General features: G+C 43.2%; 1 protein-coding gene across 8 annotated transcripts in view; it reads right to left on the bottom strand.

Moving 5' to 3' along the window:
• Nucleotides 1-26,426, bottom strand: part of TNIK (TRAF2 and NCK interacting kinase) — a 287,935-nt gene that overhangs the window by 60,347 nt on the left and 201,162 nt on the right. For 5 of the 8 annotated variants that reach the window (XR_013987026.1, XM_081007748.1, XM_081007753.1 and 2 more), the window contains 4 exons: nt 25,788-25,992; nt 7,547-7,657; nt 4,922-5,008; nt 2,102-2,305 (listed from right to left, as the gene is read on the bottom strand). Coding sequence is in view for 7 of the 8 variants with exons in the window: in XM_081007748.1 (XP_080863874.1) it covers nt 2,102-2,305; nt 4,922-5,008; nt 7,547-7,657; nt 25,788-25,992 (607 nt within the window). In the remaining variant the exon portion in view is untranslated. The remainder of the gene's footprint in view (nt 1-2,101; nt 2,306-4,921; nt 5,009-7,546; nt 7,658-25,787; nt 25,993-26,426) is intronic. The other 3 variants (XM_081007749.1, XM_081007751.1, XM_081007752.1) reach the window with 3 other exon arrangements.

The raw sequence follows: 26,426 nt of genomic DNA, 5'->3' as shown, positions 1-26,426 counted from the left end.
TTTCAGGGCAACCGTGTTGTGTGGGGGATGCTAGTTTCTTAATCAGCAGCTGGCACAGTTACAGCAGAGATAAGAGCAGGCTGTTCCTGACCTTGACCCATCAGCAGGCATCATCAGTAATAAGCCACAAAAACAAATTGGGGCCGGTGTTCAAAGCTTTGTCCTCTTTTTTCAAGCCCCCCCCCCGCCTCTCGCCTTAGCAAGTTAACAAATAAGCAGCCGTCAAGACAAATTACATGCAACAGGGTCACAGGAGAAGATGAACCAGCTCGTGAAGCACGACGTGCGGAGAAAGACTTTCATACAGAACTGTGGCCAATCAGGCAATAAATAAAAATGGATGGCACCCATAGCATGATGAAAGAGCTGCTGATATGCTAGGCCAGAAGGCAGCTTCCTAACACGGTCTAGGCCGGTGGTTTTCAAACTGTGTTCTGGGGGATCCTGAGTTCTTCAACATGAAGATCAGTAACAGAGAGCAGCTTCCTAGAAAGACTGATCGCCTGCCATTGACTTGAAGTATCCAGCAACATCCTGCCACAAGGACACAGAGTGCGTTCAACAGCACCCTCTCTCTGTTCATGTCAGGCAGTGGTTGAGATCCATCAGACATGGACAATATCCTCACATGAACTGAGCATGCACCTTAGAACGAAACTAAGAGATTTCTGCAATGTGCTGAGGTTTTTGTGGAAATGTTGCTCAGAATGTGAATATATGTGGAAAGGGCTCCCTAACGTACAAAGTTTGAAAGCCACTGATCTAGGTTCAATTCCTGTGCATTACAGCAGAACAGTCCCCCCAGTAAGTACCTTTTGGGGTTGGTCTCAAAACACAATACCTACAGTACAGTACTGATACTCCAGAGTGACCACCTGTGGGGGATCAGCCAGGATGACACTGTGGGCACCTATAGACAATGGTGTTGGACAGGCAAATTGGATGCCCAGTACACACACACACACACACACACACACACACACACACACACAACCTTCTTTTTACTCCCCCCTCCACACTCAAGGCTAAGATCCATTATATTTTTCTATGGCATCTATAGATTATGTGAGGGGGTACCTGGGGAATCTTTGGAATGCTGTGGGTAGAAAATGGGGGCAACTGTGCACTATCTATGGTACTTAAAACAAAATGAGAGGCTGATGGCAAACTGATCCCAAATTAACTTCATCAGAGAACTGACGCTGGTCACCATTAATACCGAAGACAGGCCATAGATTGGCCAAAAGGACCCTTCAGATTACTTCCTCTGAGAAATGGATTTGCACAATGGTGGCATTCAGAGAGGTGTTCATGAGGGGTGCTGCACAGTTGCGCTCCTCACAGAATTCATTATAGCAAAAGCCTGAGGCCTCATTCACCTGACATGAGAATCTCAGATCCACTTAGAGGAGTCATTTTTTGTACCATAAGGTGATGTCAGTGAGTCTTCTGTGGGCTCCATTCATGAACACTACTTATGTTCTAAAGCCCCTTCAAGCTGTATGTAACAAGGCTTTTATCTAAGCACTCTTGAGTAACGATAGCAAAGTAGAGGGGAGCATGGTGGAACCATTCCTCAAAATGGATTCCAAGCAAATCTCCACAACTAGGACTTTACTTCACGGTGAATATGCAACTGTCTAACGTAGGCATTAAAAGCGTTGCATTTTTTTTTACAGTATCTATTATATAGTATTTCTACTACAGCTATACCAAACATTGTCCAGTTTTAATTTTCAAGTAAAAACCAGCAATTTCAATAGGGCAGATATTTACTTGAAACAATAGTGCAAACAGTCTCCTTTCATTTCGCCTCACTGCTGATACTTCTTGCTCCCTGGTTTAGTCATATGGGTGATCATGCCATCATATAACACCATGTGGCCAATCAGATTTGGGTCTGTGATGACATCAGAGGGCAAATGAGTGCAATGCAGGTGAAGTAGCAGTTTTGAATAATCAGCTTTGAAAGGGGGAAAGGGATTTTTTTTGGGGCAGCACTGGAAATATTTGCAGAACACTGTAAATGTCTTTGGCTCCGCTGATTTTTTTCTTCCTACCCCAGGGAAAGGTGCAAAACAGAAAACACGGCCATTCCTACCTCCTTTGCCCACGCCGGCTTCTCACTGGCATTTAGCCCTTCCTTGTAATGGTAAAGGGGCTTCTTCTCTGCTGGTCTCTGGTCCTGCCTCTGCTGTTGTTGCTGCTGTTGTTGCAGGGAGACCAGGTAATCCCGCTCCTGTTGCAACTGCCGCTGTAGCCTCTCTGCCTGCCGCTGCTCTTCCAATTGCTTGCGCTTATATTCCTACCAAGACATGTAAGCCAAACAAATATTTAGAAGCAGCATGGCAGCTTGAAAGGTACACAGCCAGTATGGTGTTGAGGGAAACAACAAAAGGCAAACACAGATACATATCAAGTGGAAACTTAAGCCCAAATAGCAAGGATGTAGTAACCCTAAGAGACCAAATGGACCCTGGGTCTTGCAGATGTTGAAGCAGGTTTCTCTTTTTACTTGTGTTACTGTCTGGGTGGTGTCCATTGTAAAGTATATCACTGATTAAAAAGGGATCATTCTATTCTATTCTATTCTATTCTATTCTATTCTATTCTATTCTATTCTATTCTTTCTGCTCTTTACCCTGTCCCCAATGTATTGAACTACTTACTCATCACTGCTTCTGAAGCTATGTGCTAGATATTCATGTGGCCTTGAGACAGCAGGAACTCTGGTCCACACCATCTCTTTTCAGGCTCCATCAAATGTGACAACTTTGGGGGAAGCGGGGTATACTCACAAAACCACCACATTTTGTTGGGAAATTGTGACAGTCTGAAACAAGTGTGGAAGCGGTTTAAGCTTGTAGTCTAAGCATGCCTCCTAAATCATGCATATTTGGTATCTGGATGGTACCACCGGGTTATCTGAAAATTAGCTTGAACGCACTACATGCCCAGAGTAAAGTCTGGAAAACCTGTTACTGAGGCAGCTTATTTCTTTCTAAATAGTTTATTTTAAACTTGCTGCTTTGTTCAGTTAGTGGTCCAATTTGTAATTTTACAGCCTGGAGGTTCTGTCCCTCCTACTGATGGAGGGAAACATTATTAATGCAATGAAGGGTTTGCATATGCCAGTCTTTCCCAACCTATTGCCTTGCAGATGTTGAACTCAAACTCCCATCAGTCCCTGCTAAATGGCCTATGGTTTGAGATGATGGGAGCTGTGGACCAACACATCTGGAGAGCTCTAGGTTGGGGAATGTCTAGCATATGTTGTCCAGTCATATAAATTAATGGATCTATTGGGAAGAGGGAAACAAGCCATGACCTCTCCAACAGCACTGATAAATATAATACTGTTTTTAAAAGAAAAATGAAAAGAATAACAATTCACATCCAAAATAAAGACAAGATATAAATTTAGCTTAAGTGGCAGGGTGGGGAGAGTAAAGGGAAGAGTATATATGCAGGAAATTCAGCAAATAAACCATGTCAAAACTATAAACAGCATGAAAAGGCAGTGCAAAAATGTTTCTGTCAGGAATGTAAAGCTAAGCAGCCTGCAACTGAAATATGCCGTCGAATCCTATAAAACCAAGAAGAGATTACAGGGAGCAAGTACGTTTCAGTTAGATTGTATTCCAGCACACAGTGCCAGTAGCTTTCAATTAATAGCTTTGCAATAAACACAGCAGAGGCCTGTTCCTTCCATGAAAATGAAGGATGTTCTAGAAGCGGACTGAGCAGAGGAAAAGACGTGCACAGCAATGGCTGCTCCAGTTATTGGCGGAAAGGCAATGAAAACTTTCAGAGCGTGGCAGTGCTTGCATTCAAGGAAGAAACCATTGCAGCACGCTATCCTTAGCACAGCAGAGAGTTGGAGAATTCTCTTGCCAGGTGACAGGAGTGAACCTGGGTAAGAGTTGGCAAAATAATTCTTGAACGAGACTCTCCACACTCACATTGGCCTAGACTTTTAGGACTGCCACCTAAAATTGTTGTTGTTTTCAATCAAGAACTACTTTGATTCTGGGCCTTTTGGTTTTGTAACTTCAAGCCTGGCCACTGATAGTCCACCTGCCCTTCAATACTGCTCTCACAGGCTGCAACACAGGGAGAAGACACATGCTTTCCTATGAACAAGGGTGTCCTAGAAGCAGTAGCAGGAATACTGCATTTCAGACTATATGTGCTTAATCCTCATTTCAGACTATATAGATAGCAGGTGACTATTACTATAAAAAATTAAACAGTCCTGTATGTTGGTGCAAATACCAAGAAAAAAATTTCCTTTCCCTCTGTGCTGTGGGTGCACTCAATCTAAATTAACTCCCCTAGAGATGCTAGTAGCTGCAGATCCTTGCCTGTTTATTTTCTCTTCTGTAGCTACCAGCAGCCAGGAGTGGATTTGGATTGGGGCTGTGGCACGGAGAGGGGAAGGGGCTAATCTCTCCCAATGTAATGCCTCTGATCCAAATTGTTCCTGCCCTAGCAGCTGCTTTTAAGAAGAAGTAAAACACATCAATAGAGCTAAGCATGAAGCTCTGAAGTAACATCTAGTTAGGGCTTAGGATATTTATCTCTTTTCAACAATGCGCCCTGACTCAAACTAGATAGGGCCAAATAAAATGGTTTCCTGGGCTAGAGCCAACCCTCGGACTACCAGCCGGCCATTCCATTACTGCATGCTCCCCCAAACATTTGAATGTGTTGGGAATTTAATAAATATTACAAATGCCAATGCTTGAACAAATTAAGGTACTCAGATTTATAATGTACAGGAGAAAGGTAAATCTCCAAAAGAGATGGCAACCCTATAAGTCTGAAGGCCCCGTTACACATTTGGCTAACAACATGCAGTCTCATTATACACAGAAAGGGCTGGGCAAAGGATGCGACAGGGATCCTGACTCCCCATTACCAGAAGTAGAGCTTGCTCCTGCAGTAATTGCTGCTGCAGGATCTCTAACTGCCTCTGTTCTTCCTCTAACTGTCGCCTGATGTATTCCTGGGTGCGCAGCAGGGAGCAGAAGAAAAGGAGAGAAAAAGAAAGAACCGTAATTTCAAAGAGAAAGAAGTGGCCACATGTTGAAATTTGAAGAAAGAACCGCAGAAACATTAAGGAGAAGAACCAAAGGGAATTCAGTGTTATTGTGATGTAAAGCATTTGGATGAACACCATGCAACTTTGAAAAAACTGCTGCTGAGATACCACAAAGTAGATGGCATAGTAACATTCAGGGTTGCCTGTATGTTATGCATAAAATAAGGATAGCAATTTCTGTGCCACAGTTACCCAAATTCTGTAAAAATAGGTAGGGATAAATCATCTGATAAACTGAACAGAAATGCAACCACCACTGGTGAAAAGCTCTTTAAACAAATCTGATCAGATGTTGTTCAACCAATTTGAGAACAAGCATTCTACTCTGACTTGCTATTTTTTAAAAGCAGGGATGGCGCATGGACCACCAGCTGATGCTGAACTAAAACCCCCATCATCCCTGATCATTGGTCAGGCTGGCTGTGACTGATGGACGTGCAGTTCAGCAACATCTGGAGGGTCACAGGTTAGCTGACTGGGCTATCTCCAAGCTTCATTCCAATTCCAGCACCAAGAAAAGCTGAAATATGTCTATAAAGGTGCAACTTTTCATTTCGTGTGGTTTATCTGGGTGCTGCTCGTCATCATGGCGTTGCGAGTAGGAAAATGATGGCTGTAAGATTTTTCCTTAAAGAGCCCATACAGCCTCTGGTCTTGAAATTTTGTTTATCAGGCACTTCAACCCCATCTTCATGCCAGATGGGCTGAAAACCTCTCTTTTTGAAAACGAAGTTGAAAGCTGAGATTTAATATAATCATCAGTTTCAATATTAATAAATTCCTTCTTTCTTTTCTGTATTTTGTTTACTTAATATGCTTAAATAAATAAATATTATTATCCTCCAAAGAGCATAAGGTGTTCTACAACACACAATAAAACAAATATAAACAAAATCTTAACATCATAAAATTCAAATCACCTTACATTAACTCATTCTGAATGTTGCAACTCACCCTAAATTCTGACATTGGCCAAAAAATGCAGGATGCAGACCACCTTGCCCGTTTACTAATAGACTGTACTCACAGATCATGATAAACCATGGTTTATCTTGATGAGCATGAGCTGGAGCAATTCCTGGGCTGGCACACACCAGCAGCAGTTGGTGTGGTGGGCAAGAGCCACGGTGCTGCCCTCCCAATATCACCATCATGGCAGCTTGCCAGGGCAGCACTTGGGCAGGACAGAGTAGCAGTGAGGTCAGAGCTGTGTGAATGCACTGATGGAGTCCATCTTCCACTGCCATTAGTACACCTGTACACTCCTAACTTTGCTACCACCTTGCCCAACACCAGCTGCAGGTAAGCTGCAGTGATGTCTGTATCAGGAAAGAGGCTCCACGCCTGGCACACTCCCCACTATCTATCATGACCACAAAGAGTTTGGCACCTTTTGCTTCCATTTTGGAGTAAGCACAGCTTGCCATTTCATCCAAATTAACTGTGGTACATCTTAACTGTGTTTTGTTTGAAACAAGCCAGCTGCAAACCATGGGGTGTGAAGGTAGCTCATTTCAAACAAACCATAGTTAAGATTAACCAGTTTAGTTCAGGGTGTAACACTAAACAGTAGCTAATCAAACATGAAAGCAAAATCTGCCGTTCTCCTCTCTGTGGTCATGCTGGAAGAAGAGAATGTGTGAGCCTGAGGCTCACTGCAGCACATTCCAGTAATGATAAACTGAAGAGTCCATTATAGATACCTGAGTCAATTCTAAACATATTCCCCACTGAAAGCTAGAAAGCATCCAAAGACAAATCACCAACTTTTTTTTTTGCAGAGAGGAAGTGGTTGTGAGAAGAAGATATCCAGCCTTATTGCATTAGTTAGTGAGCTGGCGAGTCACATAATGGACAGGAATCAACACAGAACAAGTGACTGAGAGTTTGGCAGTGAAAGCAACAGAGCACACAAGTGTAATGAATGAAACACGGTTTCTTAAATTTCCAAGGACAGAGTCACTAAGCCACTTTAATGCTTATTTTGAATCAGCGGTGACTCTGAAATGCCAGCTGGAAGTGAAAGTGAAGACGTTGGAAACGAATGTCTGAGCAAGCCATCACACATACAGATCCCAGCAGACTGTGCAGCTGCTGGTAATGTTTTTTTTACAAAGCACCTGCAAGGGTTCACTCAGGTGAGATTGGCACTGGAGGTGAAGCACTCAAATGGCAAATCCATCATTTGCACCTTTATTTGAACCATATCAAAGAACAACATTAGATTCGTAGGGGTATGAAGGCATGGTGTTTTAAGGGTACACCTAAAAATGCAATGATGCTCAGAAGCATGTGCTCGATGACAACGCACATGCCAGGGAACTGCAAGTAACAGCAGCTTGATATTGGGCGAACGCACAGGGACAAAACTGGGTTCCAACCTTGGAAATCAGCAGGTTCATCCATAAAAAGCAGATTCATCCTGGAGGAGATGTGGGTTACCTGTTCATGCTCGGCACGCCTCCTCTCCTCTTCTCGGCGCATTTGCTCCTCATAATGCCGTCGCTGCTCCCTCTCTTGCTGTTTCCTTAATTCCTTCTCCCTCCTTTGCTGCTGTAGAAATGTGGGAGGGGGGCGGAGGCAGGGGAGGAACAAAACAAAAAGAAAAAAGGAGAAAAAAGGGCAAAAGCTTAAGTTGTTTGCCAGTACAAATAGAAGATCTCAGGGGAACAAGCAGCACACCAGATCAAGATGTGGTCTCACAAGGTAATTTGGTCCATGGCTGTACAATGTCAGAGGCACCAACTTGCCACGATTTCCCCAGCAAACCCACCTATTCTGTCTAATGCGGTGAAAAGATACATCATGCCACCCTGTTGCAGAGAACCAGAGGGACTAAACCACACCAGCTGCTGAACAGATGTAAAGGTAATGAAACAGTCCTGTATGCCATTAAGCCTAGACACAGAGCAAATTCAGTAAGCGTGGAACAATTTGGGTGCAGATGTCACCTCTGGGCCACCCACTGTCAGAAGACCCTTATGACACAACTTGGTTTTTAGTAATTATTATTATGTATTTATTTATACCCCACCTTTCCCCCCATACGGGACTCAAGGCTGCTTACAGATTAAAAACAAGAACTGTTAAAAAAACACGGAGGGGGAAAACCAGGAATTAAAAAGCAACTAAACATTAACAGCATTAAAACTACAGTCAATCCTTGGTTCCTGAACGGCTTAGTTGCCAAACAAATTGGCTCCTGAACACTGCAAACCTGGAAGTAAATGTTCCGGTTTCCAAACGTTTTTTGGAAGCCGAACGACCAACGCAGCTTCTGCTTGAGTGTAGGAAGCTCCTGCAGCCAATCAGAAGCCGTGCCTTGGTTTTCGAACGGTTTCAGGAATCGAACAGACTCCCAAAACGGATTAAGTTCGAGAACCACGGCACCACTGTATATGCATATATAACATCTGTTTCAAACATACAAGTTTGTTAAGTGTGACTGAAACAGATTTGCTCTGTGTTGGGTGGCACCCAGTACTACTTGGACCAAAGCTAACAATATCTTTGCTGAATTATACTGAAAGTCGTGTTTAATTCCGCATCTTGTTTCCCAAATTGGCCAACGAGATGCTTTTCGGAAACTCACAGGCAGGACACAAAGGCAACCTCGCCTTTCCTGCTATGGTTTACCAGCACCCGGTATCTGAACCAGGATGCTGACTCTGAACATGGAGATTCCATCACAGCTAATAGACATAGATAGAATTTAAATAGCATGAAAGGGTCATTAGAGCAAATATAACCCTATTTTCTGTGGTTGTAAGTTTTTTTAATGGTTTTAAACTGCATTTTAAACTGGGACCCATAGGTGGAGGGCATGTAAAAAATAAAATAAACAACAACAACACCCTCTGAAAATAATAATACTGTACACAGAACAAATAATCCAGTTTTTTGGTTTTTTAAAAAATTCTTTCATCATTTTTTCAATCTAAACATCAACTGCAAAAGACACATACAACAAAAACCATAATAACAATACACCTTTTTTAACAATATTTTCCCACCTCTCTCTCCTCCCCCTACTTCCCACCACTATCCGCCTTATTGCTTAAATATTCGTTCCAGATTTCTTCATATTTATCCATTCTTATTTTGCGTTGACATGCAATTCGTTCATATGTAGCTAATCTGTCCATATTACCAATCCATGTGCTGAATGGAATCTTTTTGCGGCTCTTCCAATTCATCAAAGCTAGTTTTTTTGCTTCTAATATAGCACGGTACATCCAATTTTTTTGACCCCTTGAAATTTCCCACGTTTCCGGAATATAATTTAGAATTAAATTCAGTTCCCCTAAATAACAATTTCTTTTTATTACTCTTGCTATAAATATCCTCACCAATTTCAAGGAACATTTCTTGACCATTTCTACCGAATTCCAATGAGCATACATATACAGGTACAACTATCCGACTTTTAGAAGACATTGGAAGGCAGCCCTGTTGAGGGAAGTTTTTAAGGATTGATGATGCTTTTATTATATTTTTAGATATGTTGTAACCCACCCAGAGTGGCTGGGGAAACCCAGCCAGATGGGTGGGGTATAAATAATAAAAATGTTGTTGTTGTTGTTAAATTAAATCAGGTCGCATAGCTCAGCTCTTTGAGGAAAAGTGACTTGGAATAGCACATAATTTTGCACCGTCACATGGCCTGAGAGACAGCTAACATATTGGAGTGATAAAAAGCTGAAGAATTGTGTTTACATCGAATGCAGGGAATCAGGAATCGCTTGGTAGAGAGATGCCTGGGTTCAGCACAAAAAGAGACTTTTGCACAAGAAACTCATTGCAGCCAACTTCCACACTAGACATTTACTGTGGAACAGCCATACTTTGACAACTCATTTTTTAACAGGACATATGCATAACATTGGTAATTTTTATTCTCCTAATGCGGATGGAGGGTCTAGGGCTACTGAATTCGTGACGGAGGAGGACAGGTTCAAACTAGGGAGTTCAGTCACTTAGCTAGACCACATCAGCTCCTTAAAGCCGCTAATACTTTTTTTAAAGTAAGCCATACTAATTCCAATACCGATTTACGTTGTTAAATGCATAGATAGCTATATTCTAACACATGCATGTGAGGGACCAAAGGCAGACATATGGTATCTCCAATTTCCCTTTCAGCAGGAGGAAGGGGCACTGAGGCCCAGCTGGGCAGAGCCTATTCCCCATGCAGCTGTCTGGATTGGGTCCCAAATATTTTCCCCGGGCAGCCAAATGGGCTGCACATAAAATGATCAGGAGTGGTGAAGATTTATAACAGGGGAGAGTGACCCACTTCTTACAGTGTTGCTACAATGCGATTTCAAGACGCTGCACAGAATTCGGAGCTTTCACCAAACCATGTTAATTTTCTCTGGGAAAGAAAAGGCTGCTGGTCCAGTCATTTGAAAGTCAAGCTGCTATTTTGTACGCTAGCAACCTCTTTGCGGGGAAATCAATACAGTCTCATAATTACATGCCACTTGGGTCCACGGTGCAAAGCATACTCAGTATTGATTGCAGCCATGGATGAGATGTGTCTACAATTGGGCCTGTGTGTCTTGAAAGAGAAATGAAGATGTGTAAAATCCTTCATTAGTAGTGGCATTAAGCAGTCTGGCAAACATCAGAAACACAGAGCTGGCTGGCTGGCTTTCACTGCATGCCATTTTAGCTAAAAATGTATTACGCCAACCATATTTTGATCGTGTTTTCACCGCTCCACTGTTGAGTATTTCACCGGTTTTCTATTGCGATGCTCACCCTTCACTTTGAAGAATTTACTGCCCTTCTAGCAAAATCTGCTTCTAGTGCAATGCCTGCACCTTTATTACATGGTTTTCCTGGGGGTCGCACAAAGCTACACTTCTGTTGTGAAGATAGCGCTGCAACATCCTGACCTTCAGTGTCAGGCACTTCATGAGCCCATAGTTCATATTATTTTTTAAGAAAACTAAACGTTGCAAAGAGGCGCAAGCTATCTGTTCCATCCCTTTCTTACTGTCCTGCTATTTCGTTAACCTTTCAGTTTATTGATTTACTATTCGCTCAGCAGCTATATACTTCATCCACTGTGCAAAGCCAGGCTCTTGCCTTATATTTTGAGTGCTGGAGATTAAACAAGGTTACTCCAGTTCGATCCATGAAGGAAGAGCATGGTGTTCCACTACAGGTAAGCATTTTAAGGGAATTACCCCACTGAAATGTGCTTGAGACCCAGTTTTCTCATCCTGCAGAAAAGCCCTAAAATGTAAGGCGTCTCTTTGCAGGGACAGTGCCCAGGAGAAGCTCAATTCTTGCCCAGACTCTGCCCACACAATCCCGATTAAAAGCAAGAGAAACTTGTAAGGATAGCAAGAAGCCCATCTAGTCCAGCATCCTGGTCTCACAGTGGGACAGCCAGATGCTTATGAGAAGCCAACAAGCAACAGCATGAATGCAACAGCATTCTAGCCTCCTATAATCTTCATGCTGCCTCAGACCATGGAGGCAGAACTTGAACAGTGCCAGACTTCCACAACACTGCAGTACAGGTATCTCAGCCAGGTAGTATTCACAATCTCTGCTCGTTCTCATTTACCTCTTTGCCACCGCCTAATAGGCTATAGTTCAGTGGCAGAGCACAAGGTCTATGAACAGAAGGTCTCAGGTCCTGGCATTCCCACTTAAAATGGGTCTGGTAGCAGATGATCTTAGAGACCCAGGGTAGGGAACTTATGGCTACAGTGACAGGGTGGGGTGGGGGAAGGTGGGTCTCTGGAGAGCTGCCACCAGTCAGAACAGGCAATTCTGGGCTGCACAGACAAATAATCTGACCTGGCCTTTCTACCTTTGGGTCCTGCTTACTTTTTGTGCAGTTAACCTAATTATGATGAGAAAGAGAAAAGAACCTGCATGAGTATTTAGGTACATATCCTACGAGATCAAATGCTGTTCTGACTCTATGGAAGGGAACCATATCGCCAGGGCTTTACAGGGCTATCTCTGCCAATGAGTCTCTGGGATCATCCACACTTGCGTTTGTCCAGTGATTTCTAGGCATGGGTCCGAGAGGTTTTTCTTTTGCCCTGCAGCTTTCGCTGGGAAAACCTGACAATTCCACTGTCAACGCTTGTATCCCCCTTCCCTAACTAAACACAATGCTGACGCCTCAAGAAACACGATTTCCAGAGGGACTTATCTGAGGCCTTCGTCAGTCAGTGATAGCATAGGAATTTGCCTTACACTGAGTTAGATCACTGGTCCTCTGGTGTTGTCTATAATGTCTGTCATTGGGTTTCCAGGGTTTCACAGGACAACTTTTTCCCATCCCTACCTGGAGCTGGCAGGAATGAATCCTTCTTTCTCCCCCTCCCCCATCCAAAAAAAATAATAATACAAAAACAAACAACAACAAAGAGTTACATCGTAATTACTGTCAGAAGGTAAAATGCTCTAAACACTTTTTCCTTTTTTACATATAGGTAGGTAAGCGTATATTTAAGATCCATTAGCATCCTGGAAATTTCCATTATACTTCATCAACTTAATCTCTTTTCTATAATTTGATGAAAAGCTTTGATAGTGTTAAATATGTCCCTGATTTGTAAATGAGATAAAATCTTGCCACGCTTTAAGAAAGAGCAAATATATTGGCTTTACTTTTAACTAACTTAAGTTAGTATGTCAATTTTTCTGCCATGCCGATTTGCCACAGCTCATTGTTCCAAGAACTCAGTGTCTCAAGGACTCTGCAGTTTTTCTATTTTTATTACCCTGCAACCATCAACATAAATATTATTAGTTCCTGAGATGTCGCTTTCCCATTTTGCCCCTCCCAAATTTTAAAAGAGCTTATAATGGTGTAACATAATATAGTGTGGTGATATGTAATGTTTGCTATTTTTACAAATATTTTATTCCAAGACTGCAATGCAGATGGTTGTAGCGACTCTCCAGGGTTTCAGACAGGTGTCCCTCTCAGCCCTACCTGGAAATGCCATAAACTGAACCTGGGATCTCCTGCATGAAACACACATGCTCTAGAACTGACCTATGACTCTTGCCCTAAAAAAGCAAGTGTCTCTTTGGGACACAAGGGCTTCCTGTTTCATGGGAACTTCGCTTGAGTAAGCAGCCCTGCCTGAGCTTTGGCCTGTCTTCCAATTCTGGTCTTCCTCTTCTTTTCAGATTTGTGGCTTATTTTACAGCCCTGCCCCCTGATATGCCTTCTGACCCCTGACTCTAGGTTCCCAGCTCCTGAATCACTCTAGAATGCTGCCCATGGCCTAGCTTTGACACCAAACCTCCGTGACATGTCTGGCTGTGCTCCCAGAGGCCGAGGGCACATATAAGCTCAAAACAGTATCATGCCACTTTAAACAGTCATGGCTTATCCCAAAGAATCCTGGGAATGGCAGTTTATTATGGGTGCTGAGAACTGTTTGCACACCTCCTATGCCCCTCACAGAGCTGCAATTCCCAGAGCTACATAAAACGGGGGATTACAATCCACTGTGGGAATTGTAGCACTACCTGCCAGTGTTTGCTGGTTTATTTATAAAGTGGTATCAGCGGAAAAGCACAGCAAAGCCAGTGATCAAGTTTCCAGCTCTCTACCATCTGTTCAGGTCACAGGGTGATCTGAAAAGCTTTAGAAACTCAAGAATATTCCGAAATCGCTGTAAAGCAGCTCTCTCTGTCCTTAGCTGTTCAGCAAACTGCAGATGCATTTCCAGAGGGTTCCACGCACAGTGTTTATCCTTTCCTGCTTAATAGCACATCTGCAGCATAAAATATAAATAAACTCTTTGGCCTTTTCAAAATGCTAAAGCCAATTTCGATATGCTCGTCTAGCGTGAAAGATCAGGACCAAACACTTCCCTCCCAAGCTAGTACGGCAGTCACGCGTCAGGTCACATCAGACTGACTGTTAACCAAAGTAATGGCTAATTTTCTTCCAGGACTTAAAAAAGAATTAGCTCTGTGGCTTCACTGGCTGCTTGGGTTCTGCAACTGGCAAGGGATGACCCCTGAAGATTACGGCTGATGTGTAAACAGGATTACAAGCAGAAAAGAATCGGCGTAAACATGAAATACTACTGCAACCAAAACTGGGGGTGGAAATTGGAAATTCGTGGCTAAATTCACGTTCCGTGGATGACTATCATATGTAACTGACCAAAACACAGCTCAAGGCTGATCCACTTGCTAGTTTCATACACACAACCCTACCTCCCCTGTATTTCTGAGCTTGTTGATTTGTGGTTACAGTTGTATTGCATGTCTATGGTTATTTCTATGAGAGGGAATAGACATATAAACACACGCACACTGCAAACATACATATGCATGCACTTCTCTTTCACCTTCATCAATGATAGCCACTTCCATTGAGATTGAATTATTTTATCTTCCTGAGATAACTGAGAAGTGCTTGTCCTCTCCCACCACAGTCCCCAAGTTAAAACTGGTGACACAGAAGACAGATCTGCACCAAACATTTCAAGCACATCCACTGCACATTTAAAGCAGATGGCTCCCCCCCCCCGCTCAAAAAATCGTGGGAACTGTAGCTCTCTGAGGGTGAAACTACCATTCTTCCTGAACTTTCTAGCATCTCCTGTCTCAATTTTTCTCCTTTGTGTCTCTGTGAAAACAATGTCCTGATTTCCCTTGGTTTTCCTGGGCCTACCGGGTTATGTTCACAGAACACAGCTCTATTATACATTGGAAGCAAGACCACCAATTCATTATCAGGTTTGTTTATCCAACTTCACAGGTGATGCTTCAGGACAAGGTCTCTTTACCCCTCCAAAACCATTTCACTTTCTTCTCCCAGCCACAAAGTGAGCTTCTTTCTACCATGTTTGCAATGACAGGCCTTAAATATTGATGAGGGATGCCATTTGAAGCCACAAGCCTCCAGGGCGCTGCTAAAAAGGAATTCTAATGAGCAGCAGTTCAGTGGTAAGCTAGACTCCCTTGGGAACTGTAAAATTAACCGAGCCATGCAAGTTAGAACTACTAAGGGAGACTTAGTAGCCCTCAATAGCCGCGGTTTGGAAAAATTAATCCAATGGCTCCCAACACATGCTGTCCTCAAACCATCCCCATCAAAATTCTCTCGCTGAGGTTACTGGATCTTTCTCCACCATCAGCTGCTTGGAGATCATGCTTGGGTTGGTGTAGCACCAACATTATGGAACTCCTTGCGCCAGATGCCACTCCACATCCCTCTTGCCTTTAGGAAACTGGTTGGGGAAAAACAATTTTATCCTAGAGAGTTTTTAAGGGGATGGACTCAGCACTGTTCAATTATTTACTAAAATACTCTAGCCCACCTTTCCATTTCTATAGGTCCCTCAAGGCTGCTAACAATCATGCCATCAATTATAATAAAATAAAACACAGATTAAATATGAGTTATTACCATGAACTACACAAAAGTCAGAAATTTTTTTTAGTGCAATTCAACAGGAGCAACAGCAAAACCAAACAAGACCACATCGTAAGATCTCATCAATAACCAGTTTCCACCTAGGTCAAATGCGCAATGTAAAAATATCATCTTCTTCTGCCATTGAAAGAGAGGGAGCCAATGTGATTCTCCATGGCAAAGAACTTACATTGTGCCCCCACCATTACAGCTCAGGAGCTGGTGAGGAACCAAGCATGATCTCCACTGGAGAGACAAGCTTGCCTGTGGGTTTTGACAATGATTTAATTTTTTTGTTTGACAGCGTAACACAACAACTTTTAAACTTTTTGAAGAACTTGTCCACCATTCATTTTATACTAGTAATCCTGTGTTGATTTGGGAACCACACCTGAGCAAGGATATGCTGCAATCTGCTGTAACAATGCGTTGAAGGTAGATTTATACACTGCTTTTCCAAGAAGCAACATCACAGTCAGCCTATTTTAGCATACCAGGCTCAAGTTGCTATGCCATCTTGGACTATTAATACATCTTTTCAAATCTTCCCATTTCGAGACGACCTACTTCTATCTAGACCACAAGTATAGTGCAAACTCCCTAGGACTCACTCTGGAGAAAATGGAAAAACTGGGTTGTGTAAATTCACTAAAGCGACTCCATCTGAATTTAACCCTGCTCATAGGTTAATTATCCCCCTGCAAAGAGAACCCCTCCAATTAAGATTGAGCATTTTGTTTCCCAATAGAATTGCTTTTTAAACTTTAATTAAGGCTTTGGCTTTAGCAAGAGCTAAATGCTTTTAAAAATTAATAATCTAGAATTGTATATCTGTTTGACACCAAGGGATTGATCCTGTCATTAAGAAATACTCGTTATGCAAGTTCCAGAAGGTGCATTCTAATCAGGCTGCTGTGAAATTTGCATCTGAACACATATTTACATATGAATACATGTGCGACCCTATTCCATTTTGGGCTCTGAACAGTTCCCTGTCCCCAAGAGAAATGTATTTGATGTCAAGCAGTGTGCCCTCACCAATATTATTCAGGCAACTTCCAGGGATCCCAGTTATTTCACCCCTGGGCCAACAGCACAAGCTTTACAGTTCTAGTTACATAAAAGCACACCACAGTGTGTTCTTCACCTCTCTTAAGAGAGGCACTACTGTGTAATAGTCTGAGCAGGGATAGCCAACTTAAGTGTCCCCCAGCCAGCATGGCCAATGGCCAGAGATGAAGGGAGCTGTAGCCCAACAACACCTGGAGGGCCTATCCCTGGGTTAGAGGGCTGAGCTTACAGCAGTGCGACTCAGATTCAAACTTCCCACCAGACACAAAGTTTTCTGGGTGACCATAGCACAATCTCTGGACACAGCCCACACACAAGGCTGATGGGAGGATAAAGAGAGGACACCCACACCATGTGTGCATCCTGAATTCTTGGATTTGAAGAGTTTGCATTTGATATCCCGCTTTATCACTACCCGAAGGAGTCTCAAAGCAGCTAACATTCTCCTTTCCCTTCCTCCCCCACAACAAACACTCTGTGAGGTGAGTGAGGCTGAGAGACTTCAGAGAAGTGTGACTAGCCCAAGGTCACCCAGCAGCTGCATGTGGAGGAGCAGGGAATCGAACCCAGTTCACCAGATTACGAGTCCACTGCTGTTAACCACTATACCACACTGGCTCCCTCTTGGAAGGAATAGCAGAATAAAAATGTAATAAGTAAATAAAGCCAGTAATGAATGCAGAGTCTTGGATGGTTTATATGGGGAGAGGGGGTCCTTGAGGTAAAGGAATCGTCTGCTGAAATCATCTGTCCTTTACAGCTGCCACATAGAGCAGAATACCACCACAAAAAAGATCCAGAAGCTGTTTACAGCATCCTTCAAAAGTGAGTTGCAATGTGGAGGGCTCTGTTCAAAACAAAATCTCATGGAATCTGCTTTGGCCATTCTTGTGTCTGGGCTTAAACTAGACACAGTATAAATGAAGATCAGAGTAGATATAACTAAAGCTCAATATATTTAAGTTACATAGAGAAAGCTCTGTAAAACAGCAGAAAGGCAAGATCGGGGAGACAACCTGATAGTAAGGAGGGCTTTATCAATCTGTCTACCAAGAAAAGCAGCAGACAATGGCAACAAGGAGCAGCAGCAAGAAGGAACTGCAATCTGGTGAACTGGGAATCTTCTTATGGGATCAGATGGTGGGGCCTGCACAATACGGCGCCCTCATGAAAATACTACCTCTCACCAAGGCTACCCTGGGCATAGCTCTGCTGAGATCTTCATGGGCGTATGTAATGGCCTGAGAGCAGACTCTAGCAAAGCCTGCATATCCTATCCATCATTGCTCAGGCTGCCAGCTTTAATTAGTCTGTTAGATTAATTGTGTGGAAGAAGCAATTTCAGTCTTGGAGTCTGAGAGTTAAAGGCACATTTGACTGTTTGGAGAATATTCTGGTTTCAATGTGTTACTGTAATGGAAAGGAATGCATTACTGATTTGCCTTATCTTGCAACAGTGAGAGGCTGCTTTTGTTTCTTAAACTGTAAGCTTGCTAAAAATAAAAAAGATACCTGATGAGGTCTCTTTTTGGTAATATGCAAATATCTTCAAATTAAGCAGATTAATTGACTAAGAGGCAGATGATTACGCAACCAATTGCTTAATAATTCAATGTATAAATCTGATCAGTATTCTTGAAGGGTTAAGGAAGGGTCATAGTTGAGTAGCAGAGCCTATACAGTGGTACCTTGATTTGCAACCGTTTTGGATTACAACAGTTTTGAACTACAACCACATCAAACCCGGAAGTGCATGCCCCTTTTTTTGGGATTACAACCCATTTTTGGGGGGGGGGGAGGCCCCATTGGCCAAAGTGTGCCTTAGGTTACAACTTGTTTTGGTTTACAACCAGACCTCCGGAACGGATTATGGTTGTAAACCAAGGTACCACTGTAATCTGCATGTGCAGAAGCCCTGTTTTCCCACATCTCTATGTAGGGAGAGACTCCTATCTGAAACCCTGGAGGTGTTGCCAGCCAGTGTACATGACACTGAGTTATGTGGCCCAAGGATGCTCCTTCCTGTATGCTTTCCAAATGGCACTGAAGTCACTTTTGCACTACTTGAGTGCAAAGAAGCATATATTGCTTCCCTGCTCCCATCATGGAGAGATGATCTCAGGCACCAAAGGCTGATATTCTCAGCAGGGCCAGCTCAAGACATTTTGGCACCTGAGGCAAGCCACAAAATGGTGCTCCCCACCCCGCCCCCACCAGGGAAGAAGAGCTGAGTGAAGCTATCCACATCAGGAACAAGCAGAGAATAAAGATCTACATCGGGAGCAAGGGTAGGAAGAGACCAGCAGCTCCTCCTGTTTGCAAAGAGGCCACCGTAGAAGCGGCACTGGGGGTGGGGGCTGCCAAGGAGGTGGCAGATTCGCCTTCCAAGGAGCTTGTCGCAGCTGTCACTGGCACCACAGCAGTGGCCAATACATTCCTTGGAGGCTGGATCTGCTGCCCATGTGGATCCTGCTGCCTGAGGCAGTCAACTCACTTTGCCTAAAGGGTCGGCCGGCCCTGACTCTCACAAACAATAAAACAGAGAAAGAACTGAATAGGCAAAAGCTTCAGTCATTCACCGCAGAAGTTCATGGAAACAACGGAGCTGTTTCCAGCTCCTCCCCTGCTAGTGCTGGGACGTCTCCTGCCTTTCTGGAACCATGTTTGCCGTTTTAATGCACCTTTCATTATAGAACTAATGGGGTATGGGCTGCCTGTACATCAGTGATATGCAATTCCCCACTGAGATGTTAACTAATGTAGTAAATCATACCAATGGAGAGGAGTAAGTGTTTATAGCAACATAAGGCTGCAGCATTAGGAAACGGAATATGGCAATGAGCAAAAGAAAATATAATCTGACTTTTTAAAAACAAAAATTCGACAATCACTAAAAAAATCAGTGCATGGATACTCAATTCCTTGCATAGAACTATATAGAACAGGGATAGTTGAACCCAAGAAATTTAAGTCAGTTTCCATAAATCTTATTTCCACGTATTCTTAGTAGGATTTTCAAAACTATTTTGGGGGGGACCAAGCTAAAAAACTGGGAACAAGCATTTCCAAACCTTTTGGTAAAAGACCTCAAAACTATTACATTTTTTTGGTACTGGTTTGCTGCTGTTTTCCTAAAAGACCTTCCTTTTTTGTACTAGGTTGAGTTCTGCAGTCACTATCTGTTTAAAAATAGCACTCCTTCCTAGTAACAATGAGGCAGAGACAGTAAATTTGGTTCCATGGGAGACAATGAAGCCAAACACATCTAATTCTGAAGGAGGGCAGTGTTGAGTTAGGTGTGTTTGTCCTCAGTGACACCAAATCTGTTCAACTACATGGACACATCACGGGAGTTCAAATAAGACAGAGGTGGCACCATCACTAAGTAGGCCCTGCTTTTCCTTACTGTGCAGATGAAGCAGGACTTCAGATGTGGAAGGGTGTGTGTGTGTGTGTGTGTGTAGGATAGCATTTAGTCATAGGAAAGAAATAGTCCACTAAATGGGCTAGCCAGTTTTAGCTCAACCTAATTTACTTTATACTGCATAGATTGTTAAACTGTGACCTGAGGATTATCAGTGGTCTCTTGAGTACTTCCAGAGAGTTGCCAAGATCAATGTAGAAATAACATTTGAGGAGGGGTGTGGGGGTTGGAAACCTTGAATGCTGACCTTTTCTTTGAGATAGTCACCATATGCTGAAAAAGCAACCCATTTTACAATTAATATATTAAAATGTAAGCATAAAGAGGTTTTTCCTTCAGAAATGGAGGGGGAAATCCTCAAAGGAATTCTCTGCTGTGTGCATCCTTCCTTCACCACACATATTAGATTTGTTGGAACGTAGCCATAGACCAGTGCATAGTTTTCTATTTCAAAAGTCTTTCCACTAGGAAATAACTTCTCTTCCTTCAGGCTTCCCTTTTTTCAGTCCCCTACAATTCTCTCTGCACTTGCTCAGTTCCAGCCCTTCCTATCTTGCACGCCACAAACGTGAAATCTGCAAGCACTCCTTCATCATCCACCCTGGAAGAGCTGCTCTTGTGAAAATTATTTACTACTTACAGAGCTTTCAGACAACTGCAACCAGACTGTCAAATTATTCATCTGACTATGACCCTTTCACTGTCATGCTCAGATTCAGCCTCTTTAGAAAACCACCAGCTTCCTGGAGGAGTCATTTGCTGATGCTAAAAACACCAGCTGAAAGGGCAAGATATACTACCGGATGCTAAGCCAGCAACTTTGGGTCTGGATGGCTTTTTGCTTCTCTACAACAAATTCATGGGAGCTGGGGAATATATATGAGCAAGACACATGATAATGTTGCTTAGAGACCTTAAGCCACAAAGATGTACCAGTGGCCCTTCAGATATTGCTGGACTACAACTCCTATCAGTCCCATCCATTGGTCGCGCTGGCTGTGGCTGATGTGAGTTCAGAGGCTAACAACACCTGAGGGCCACGGACCACTTTTTCATGGATGATGCCTCAAGTGAAGCACTCTTATGCATTGCCGGCTTAGCATGGAACCAATCCACCCCATTCTTCTGCTGACTGCACTGCCTGCTGGAAGACGACAACAGGTTTTATCACCAGCTGTGAGCATCAGGATATTGGCTCCCTCCATGACTTTATTAAGGGGTAACTTATCACATTAGGAAGCAGCCCTGCACTCTTTGAAAGCAGAGTTTGAGACAGCTCTCTCAGGGTTTCTAGAAGCATGGAGCCAGATGATATAAAGCACGGGGGTGGGAGATAACTAGTTTAAAAAAAATGCTGTAATCAAGCTTTTCCAGGCACACCAAACTCTTTATCAGTTTTAAGTCATCAGAGGTTTCCTATTATATGTAAACAACGAGCACCTGAAAGCTGGTGACCAGAAGCTTTACATTTATTCCCTAACAAATTTTATTTATTTAGACACTCACAAAGTCACCTGACTGTGACGGTCAGCATCCAGTTCCACCTGTTCAAAAAGCAGGGGAATGTTTTTGCTCTATCCAGCCCGATAGTAAACTTGTATGGGAATTGAAGACGACTAATTCATAAGGTATAGTCTTGAGGCGCATTTTGGTCAGCTAAAGCTTGGCAGCCAGCCCACCTAAGCCTCAAGACAAAGCAGAGGAGAAGGTGATAGGGAAGAAATGGCACCAAATGGTAAATCCAGATTTTGCCTTGAGGCTAGTCAGTTCCAGTTCTCCTGAGAGTCCACTCTTTGCAGCCCAGATGCTCGAATTATGGTGCTGTGGCCAAACTCAAGGAATTCTCCTTGTAGGACAACCTGCAAATGTCACAGAGCAACAGCCTGTTTTGAGGGACAAGGAGGAAGGCCGGGGGTTCCATGAGCCTCGGGCAAAATAGAATTGCAGTCTTCCCTTCCTAACACAGGTAGCCCCTTTCTGGAATCAGAAGCGGCCACTAAGACCGAGCAAGCACAGGTGCCTAAAGGTGCAGCCTCAGTCAGCTGCTAGAAGCCAGACAGCTCACCTGAGAAACAAGGATTCCTTGCAAGTAGAGCAAATACGCAAGCAGCATGGATGGCTTGTAGCTGTGCTGTGGGTGGGGCTTTGAAAACTCAGGTTTAAAAGCCTTGCTTCTCAGGTTGCCCCTGTGTTTAGACTTCTTGAAGTCCTCTACTTGGACTTCAATCCTCTGTAATGATGTGATTCTGGAACTGCCCCTGTTAAGTCTCAGCAGTTGACCTCCGCCTGAATACCACCTGAAGCTGGACATGGCTTGCCTGTCACCAGCCACCAAGTGATGCATGGACAGTAGGCAACAGGTATTCGTGACCCTCAGCAAGAAAGCGTCTAGACAGTGCTCCCATTCACTATTTGGGGAAAGAATAATACTTACACAACAATATGTTGTGGCATGATTGCATAAAAGCTGCCATATACCATAAAAGGGCTTCCTTGAGGAAAGCAATCTGAATTCTTTGTAAGGAATGAGCAATGGCTGTGCATTTATCACAATATAAACAGCTTTAAGGTGCTATGGTTCTGGGCTAGGTAACAATTTGATTTGCTAAAATGCAGCATGAATTGTTTTTAGGGTGTCTGCAGCAATTTTCAATACCGAGAAGGCATAAGCCAGGGTGTCCATCCAGAAATGATTATTGTGATCTAGAAAGCCCTCATTAAAAGCACACCTGAAACTCACAAAGCCCTCTATCTGCTGTCTCCCTACTTGAAGCTTGGATTAATCTGGTGCTGTTTGACATTTAGAATTCGAAAGCGCTGCATTGCCTGAGAAGGAAGCTGTGAAAGCAGCCGCTTTGGGTGACTTTTCCAATCATCTGGAGCATAAGCATTAATTTCCCAGCATCATGCACAGACCACATTGTTTTGGATTTTTTCTTTCAGTGCCGCAGGCAAAGACGCTCACGCCAGCTGCTTCCAGCCTGGAGGTAAAGGAAGCAAAGGAAAGCCACAGAAACCCAGGACAGTGGTGGAATGTAGTCTGCAGACTGCCAGTTGCCAAGCCTACTTTAAGCCATGGGTGGGGAGAATATGAGGATAAGATGTGTGGTGCTCTCAGGGGTATAAGGAGCCTCAGGCCCCATCAAGCAAGCTAGAGTGACCACAGCTCCTTAAGTCCCCTATAATGACCAAGAAATTGTTAAGCAGAAGGCCATGAAGCTCACAAATGAAAACCTCTTGGGGGAAGACAGGCAGAGAAAGGCTATTATTATTTGCTTCAGCATAAAAGAGCATTTGACTACGTGACAGCCAGTGAGCGCTGTGTTATTACAAGACGGCAGCTAATCCCATCTCCTCTTCCATCCCCCGGTTGTTCCGGATCGCCTGCTCCTTTTTGGAGGCAGATGCATCCAATTGCAATGGCAGGACCAGATTCCTTGTAGTAGATCAGAGCTGCATAAACCCTATCATCCCGAGGGCCACTTTTACATATATTTTTCCTCACTCCAGAAGGCCGTATCACTACATTTGCTATGGGAAAGCGTTTCTGCATTTTAACTCGCTGTTTTCTTCTTACCCCATTTGCTGTGCGGCCTGCAACACATTATCTCTTTTCTCTTTGCACTACTGTGGGTCAATATTTGAAAGTATTAATTTTTTAAAATTTATATCCTGCCTATTTGCTGAGGAACTCAAGGCAGCTAGCACAATACAAGTCACAATACAGCACAAAAACCCCCAACATTTTAAACTATAAAAACAATCCTCAGATTAAACCCCATAACAAAGAGTGATAGAAAAAACCTGTGACATCGCAGGTTGAGGTTCATATTTTAAATGCTGCGTCAAACACTTCCTGCATCCAGAAGGCCAGTATAGCTGGCAAAGGAGGTCTTATAAAATTTATTGCCCACTGTGAGCTCCTTGATCTTAATCCTGAAGGCCTTGTAACCCTGTAAGCAAGTACATTCGGGGTTTCTGACTCCTTAGTGGCTGGGCAATATTACACTAAACAGTGGAGTTTCAAAACTGGCCAGAACATCACATTCTTTTTTTAAAAAAAGGCGTTGCAAAACAATATTTCCCAATTACATCCTGTGGGAAAGTGGTCGTGTGTGCGATTTTTATTTTTTTTAAAAAAAACCACCACTGTATTGTATACGACGTTTTAATTGGTGGTTCTGGCTGATCACGGTTCATGTTTTAAAGAATGGTAAGAAACAATACCAAGTTTCAAGGATCTTTAAGCAAGGCTTTTCTGAATTAGCAAAAAAAATTTGTGTTTCTCAAGGCAACTGATTTTAACTCTTTCATTGCACGGATGATGGTTTTATTTTTATTGCAGGGATTGTTGCTTTCTGTGGTTGTTTGTAAGCTGGTCTGAGAGACTTGGATAAAAAACAGATTTATTTATTTTTTAAATGAACCGCATCCAAGTTCTCCTGAGTTTCAAAATGGAATATGGGGTCCTGCACCAAGGGGCTACCTACTGTGAACAGAAAGCTGAAGACCCATGAGTGAACGGGAAATGTTGTGTATTATTGTAGGTCATGGTCAACATCATGGCAATACAAAGTAGTATGTGAAACAGCCCTCATATATTTACCAGGCTGAACAATGCTGCTGTCTTGAGATATGCTTTGCCTTCTCTTTTTAGCCCTGAATAATAGCAGCCACGGAAAAGAACTATTCACTTTTCCTCAAGTAGCACAAAATCAGCTGCTTGAAATTCTTTCACGTTTAAATTACTCGCCTCAGGCTTCATTGTTCATTGCCTAGAAACCCAGAGAGCAAAAGGCGACTTTGACCGAATATAATGGGCGAAATGACTGGTTCCATGTAACAGGAAAGCCCATTTGTTCGAAGTCTTTGTCCAGTGACCTCTTGGCACAGATAGCTAATTGTCTTTTTTTTTAATGGGATGGGATGACTTCAATATGAGTGGCTATGAGGACATCACAAAGGTAACCACAAATGGGCCACTCTTTGTCAGAATGTCCTTCACTCAAGAGAACAAAGAGCTCACTTGATTCAGTTAAAGAGGCCTAATTTACAAGCAAGTGGGACAGACAGTATTCTCTGTGCAGGCTTTATTAGACTGGGAATGATATGGAAATAAAGAGTACTGTGACTACATAGTAATGGGATGGACAGAAACATGGTCCATGTTAAATACTTAGAATTCATGGATGGTGTTCAATTTATGTGTGGTATTTACTCACAGTAGAGCCATTGAAATGAATGGACCTGTCCATTCATTTCAGTGAGTCTACACTGAGTAATACTTGGATGGATATTGGGGCCACTGCCGCTGTGTCTCTGCTTCAGTTTTCCTTCATTGCTGGAAGAACTGGGCTTGAGCAGCTGAATTTGTGGCTATGGCAGCCATATTAATTTTTCCCTGATGCCTGTGAATTGTTTATGAACCTAATAAATTACAGCCCAGATAGTTACAGTACGGCAGCCACAGCTTAAAAAATAAACTTCTAAAGCCATCATGAAGATAAATACAAGCCCTTGCCCTTTATTAAATTGCATTCAACTTGTGGCATGCCTGCTACTTCCTCACCATCTGCTGCAGCACCTATGCATCTATATGGTCCTTCCTTTGCTATTCCAAGCTCAGAACTTGGGTTTGTTTGTGCGGATACATAAAATCTACCAGCATCCAACAGGTGAGAACACATATTTGCCCACTTCCCTGCAATTACCCAAACTGGAAGCCTTTGAGGCCTTTTAGAAAGCCCTACATGCAAAGGCGCATTTAGTACCTCTTCCAACCTCCGCCTCTGTTCTTTCTGTTCCTCGATCCTCTTTTGCCGCTCTGCCAACAACTGCCGCTTGTGTTCCTCGTTCTCACGTTGTTGCTGCTCCAGCTGCTGCCGACGAAGGGCTTCTGAGCGCTCCTTGTTTGCGAGCTGAAGCCTCAGAAAATCCCGTCTTAATGTTGACTCTCCAGGAAGGTTTAGGATAGAGCTTCACAGGGAAAGACAAAGGCATGTAATTCCAGGGGCACATCTGCATTCAACAACACTGGTGGTTCTTGAACTGTTTGAATCAACTACTAACAGAGGTTCTTGAATGGCAGAAATCTGCCTCCCGCCATCTCTAGGCATCAACCCCACAATATAAAACCAATCTACTGTGCATGACCATCTTGGCTTTATGTAAGCAGAGGGGAAATAACCCCTTCTTCTCTAAGGGAACGGCCGCAGCCTCTGCTCAGCGGTAAATCACTAAACCAACATTACCGAAACAACCATCCTGATGTTTCATTTCCACCATTTTATTCCCCAAGGAAATTTTGTGTTTGAAATACAAAACACGGAGAGTCAAGCCCAGGACCGGTATGAGGAGCAGACCGCGATGTCGGCTTCACTCACTGGTATATCGCTGGTGAAACTGCCCCC

This window comes from Podarcis pityusensis, assembly GCF_964106645.2.
Source record: "Podarcis pityusensis genome assembly, chromosome: 5".
Taxonomy (NCBI): Eukaryota; Metazoa; Chordata; class Lepidosauria; order Squamata; family Lacertidae; genus Podarcis; species Podarcis pityusensis.
The sequence above is the reverse complement of the archived record's forward strand: the minus strand, read 5'-3'. Positions and strand labels throughout refer to the sequence as shown.